General features: G+C 38.8%; 1 protein-coding gene across 5 annotated transcripts in view; it reads right to left on the bottom strand.

The window, feature by feature from the left end:
* The window catches only part of LOC138042705 (neurogenic locus Notch protein-like), a 10602-nt gene that overhangs the window by 118 nt on the left and 5484 nt on the right, over window positions 1–5000 (bottom strand). For 2 of the 5 annotated variants that reach the window (XM_068888681.1, XM_068888680.1), the window contains 3 exons: window positions 4856–4969; window positions 4552–4628; window positions 1343–3361 (listed from right to left, as the gene is read on the bottom strand). In XM_068888681.1, coding sequence (XP_068744782.1) covers window positions 3179–3361; window positions 4552–4628; window positions 4856–4969 — 374 coding nt within the window. In that variant the 3' untranslated portion in view covers window positions 1343–3178. Of the gene's footprint in view, window positions 92–1342; window positions 3362–4551; window positions 4629–4855; window positions 4970–5000 lie in introns of those variants that run through there. The other 3 variants (XM_068888682.1, XM_068888683.1, XM_068888684.1) reach the window with 3 other exon arrangements.

Raw genomic sequence — 5000 nt, 5'->3', positions numbered from 1 at the left:
GGCTCAAAAGTCAGGTGCTGCTGACAAGATCCCTCGATACGATTTCCAACTCAGTCTTTCTATCTTATTGATCTCCAGCCTTCTGGGTCTTCTACACAACACATAGTAAGAAAACAAACAATGAAATTCAATTAGTAACGTGATGCATGTGTATGCCTTTAAGCGAGAATTGCTACCGGCCCGAGTCGGGCTATGTTATATAATTACTTAGCCGAAAGTGCCTGATCCTATGAATAATCGGCCCCATCATTCCAGCTGCAATAAAGAGATCGACCCTAGCTTTCAGGAACCTTAATCTGTCATTTTTTACCTTGATTTTTCAGTATATCGTGTATATTACTGATGGTAAAAACAAAGGAGATAAACTCTGGGGATTGGGACCGAACGCTAATCGGGGAGACTGGTACGAGGGTGACATTGATCTTCGACTGCAGACATCCAATTCAAGGGATTCATTTCCCACTTACAAAAGAGTCAATTAGATGGGCGGCTTGACCTGTTTGTTGAATATTATTAGTTTTTTTTTGGACAAGTTAACGTGTAATGGCATTGCTAGAAAACACTTCCAACATTATCGTATAAACTCTTGTTCTTAGGCCATCGTAGCTTGATTAAGAACATAACACAAACAGCGGTGATAAACATTGTATTCCAACGCATTTTTATAAAACTTAAAGGGACACTGTCACGGAGTGACATGCGCAATAGATATTCTATAGATTCGAATATATTCGATATAAATGCGTTTCCAGCATTTCGACCATTCCTTTCTTGCTCTTTTAGGGGAATCGAAGAGTCGTTTTCGCCCAGAGTTTCTTCGTTTACCTCCATGGCTGCCGCCACTCGTGGACGCCATTTTGAATTTAGCACTTCAAACTTGAAAAAGTCAGGCTGAACTTTTCAAGTTGGGTTTCGAAAAGCTGGCGCATGCGCGTCCGTGACAGTGTACCTTTAAATGTGTGTTGACTAGCATACGAAACGTCAAGTTTTATAAAAATGCGTTGGAATACAATGTTTATCACCGCTGTTTGTGTTATTTTCTTAATCAAACTTCCAACATTGATTGCTGAATAACAAGGTAAAGAAATAACAGTACTTTGTGATACAACAACCGAGCTAAAAAGCAGGCTAAAAGCGTTCGGAACTGTCGAATGTGGAAGAATTGGTCGATGTAAAATAACAATTCTTGTCTTTTTCACCAGAAGGTCCTACTTTAAAACTGTTGAGCGCACACGTCATTTAACATGCATACAGCACGAGATGAACAGATGCACTGCCGTTGTCATGGAAACGTTTTTAACAAACAAATTAAATGGGAACAAAAAGGACGCGTTTGAAGATATTTTCATCTTTATTAAAAATATTTTAATATAGCATATATCATATTTACACATAAACTAAGCAATAGAGTTCTCAGTTCGTGTTTTTGAAATCACTGGGTTTTTGTCAATGCCAATTGTCACAATGAGAGATGAGAGCAATATAACGAGTGACAATCTTTTCAAACAATTCCTCTGCATGTATTTATGTTAACACAATTAACCAAATTCATAGCAAGAAAAGTAGTGTAACTGTGTCCATCGAAGTTCTCTTTTTTTTTTTTTTTTAATAAAACACACTTTCGATAGTGTTAAGAGGAGCCGAAAATTTGTATGAAACTTAGTCATTTTTATAACGTGTTAAACTTGATTTGTCCCTCACTATAATAATTTCCCCGTATTTCTACTTCTAATCTTTAAGAAAAAAGGAAACATAGGAGCCGTCCAAATTTTTACTTGTTTCCATGACAACGAGTACATCAACATCTGATTTCTACAAAAACAAATTTGCAGAAATGCAGCGATCTGAAATTTTCCTTTTCGGCCGAGTCGAGTTGAGTTACACTACCTTTCTTTGCTTTAATTTTTACGAAACATAAATAATTTATAGATATCTTCATTGCTTTGCAGCATTGTTACGTAATGGTTTTATCATTTTTCTGTTTTTCGTGATCCATGAGCTCTGATTGGCCAAAAGTGACGTCATCTTTTTTTTGCAAAATCACCCCACCTCCTCTTTTGAAGCTGTGAGTACTTATTAATACTGCTAAGTGCTACTATGACCAAAAAATCAATTCTTCTTTCTCGGTGAATTTCAAACCTTAATTAACTAAACACCAAGTGACCGAAGTTTTAAGCCTTAATTTCAAAAATACACCTGTTTATTGTTTTAAGTGGAATTTTCCTACTTAATGATCCGTCATTACTAACTTTAAATTCTTGAGAGAGCCGGTTCGAGGACCGAGAAAATGCCGTCATAGACTCACTAGTTTAAAAATGCAATGCGAGTGTACGTGACGCGGCTGAATTAGTATGCAACACGGGAGTTTCGGGTTTTCAGACTTCCAAATTCGTGTCCTGCATATGTAAGAAGCTGCATTTACAGGCTAAAAGTTTTAGCTTGAAAGCAAATGACGTCACTTTTTCCTAGATCCAACCCTCTGAGGTCCAATCGCTCAGTATTGAAAGTGAGTGATAGCGGACCGTGAAATTCAAAACTTACACTCAAAGTAAACAGTCTTTGGATAAAAATCAAAGCTCAAGACTTTGCCAGTCAGGTGTTTCGCAAACCCACTTTCAAAATCTGAAGGAAAAAAGGAAGTGATTTTCTTTATCGTAGTAGCACTTTAAGGACTTGTCAATTGAAGTTACGTGAGAACAAATCTGTTTAAAATATAAACGAGATTATTGAAGTTCAGTTCTTCGTATGGATTATATTAGTTGCATTAAATAATTACCAAAAGATGTTCAGAGGCCTTTTGAACAGAGTGAAGAAATTGATCATAAAACCTGTGAACCACAGGTTCCAGATAAATGTCGACGAAATCTTAAATACTTTGTACATTTTTAATTAAATAGTTATATTTTGATTCTTGTAAAAAAATATATTTTTATATTAACTTGAAGTGCTTAAGTTCTTTAAATACTAACAAACCACAACGTCAGAGGATTGTTAGCTAGAGAGTGTTCTGGCGATATTTTTCAGCACTTCGTTTAATTCGTGATCAATGATCCATCATAAAACGAAGCTGTCTGTTTGTGTTCTTCGTGAATCAACATGCGGATGAAACTATAGACGTTGATAGTCTTTGCCCTATGAATCTTACTTTACTACCCAAATTATAGCCTTTGGTGGCTTGCTACGTTTTATTATGCTTTATAGGCGTTCTTAATAATTCATAGTTCGTTGATCTTTTACCCAAAATCTTTCGCGCGATAAATGCCACCGTGGCAGTTCCAACAATGGCCGCCGCCACCCCGCAACCGATGGCGACAGCAAGTGCCGAGATGGACTCTGCTCCTTGAGATGGAATCTGGTGAATCTAAGTTTTAAAAAAAGAAACAGATCGTGCTTATTCTTGAAATATATCCATGTCTATCAGGGTTCAGGGCCGGCGTAGTGGTGAGAACACTTTCCTCCTACCGATGTGGCCCGGATTTGATTCCCATACTCAGGCTTCATAAGTGGGTTGACTTTGTTGGTTCTCTACTCTTCTCAAAAGTTTTTTCTACGGGTACTCCGGTTTTTCCCTCTCCATAAAAAAACCAACATTTTATTGGATTTGCGTTAATTTGTTGCTTTCAATTTACAGTGTTCCCAATTAGTGCTCCAGCGCTAAAACGACTAGACACTCAATAAAGTTCCTTTAGATTTCCTTTCGTTTCCTTTTGAGTTCCAAGAATCGAAGATGCTCGAAACCAGGAACCCATGACCCGGAGCCTACAACTCTACTGTGTTCGTGTCACGGCGTTTTCACAGACCGATTTATTTTTAGATTGAATTTCCCGAGACTCCCACAGGAGCCCGATGACCAATTGCAAGAAATTAAGCTGACCTCAAAGGGTCAGCGAACCGGAACTGCCTTTGCTTTTTCCGGAAAAGATAGTCTAAAAATAGATCGGTCTGTAAAAATGCCGTTACATAGGCCCAGTATGAGAGCTGTAGGCTCCGGGTCATGGGTTCCTGTCGAAACTCGTCACAGTGAACCTGTATGGTGTGAGGGGTGGACAGCAAGGAGACTTCCGGAAAGCATTGGGTGTGAGGGGCTAAGCAAGTGTTCGTTTTTCATTACTGTTCAGCATTCAGTCAAATAATACGAACCCAGCAACCTCTTTTGACTGCCACTTGTTGTTATCGAGGCTTAAACGGCATTTATATGCTGGTTTTTCTTGCTGAAAGCGGGATTTATTTCGACGGTGAAATCGGAAACCATGATTGAAATGACATGACACATAAACACGAATGTTAGCAACTTACAAAGCTGTCGAAAGCCTTTGAATGTCTTGACTGGAGACAGAGGGACACAAACGTACTGAAGACGGTGGGGGGTAGGGTACGGGAAGCGGAGGGTTTGACTTTCCTGTCCTCCTCCCTTCCCTCTCTCTATGGTGAACGAGGGTTATATCACGTTTAACTACAGTACCTCGGCGGTTGGAGCAAGGAAAAAAGGTTTCGAAGGCAATCGTTTCAAGCGGAAAATCGATTTCAGTGGTAAGGGAAAAACGATTTTACCTTTATATCCATCTCTGCCTCTTGGTCCATTTTTGTGAACAACACCTCTCCTCCAGAAGGTGAATAGATTTTCATGTCTGAAAATGCAAAAAAAAAAAGTACCACAGAATTGCCATTAAGTTTTTTCAAAAATCTGACTCTTAGAGAGCGCGCAACCTCGAATGAACCGTGGATTTATTGCTGCGATTAGTCAAAGCAACTTCGTAGCGAATTTTTCGAAGTTGCTTTGACCAATCACAACGGTTGCACACAAGCAAAAGGTCAATCATAGCACAAAGCTAAGCGCAGGAAAAGGCGATCTTACCTCCGTTTGATTTGTTACAAAACTGTCCTTCCCATCCTATTTCACAAAAGCATTTGGTGGAGTTTGTTGAATTATCAATGCATCGTCCATTTTCACAAGGCGGGTCACATTTCACTGAAATAAGTATTGATATCAAAACATGAAA

The sequence above is a fragment of the Montipora capricornis genome, chromosome 3, assembly GCF_036669925.1.
Source record: "Montipora capricornis isolate CH-2021 chromosome 3, ASM3666992v2, whole genome shotgun sequence".
Taxonomy (NCBI): Eukaryota; Metazoa; Cnidaria; class Anthozoa; order Scleractinia; family Acroporidae; genus Montipora; species Montipora capricornis.
This window is presented reverse-complemented; position numbering and strand designations above follow the sequence as displayed.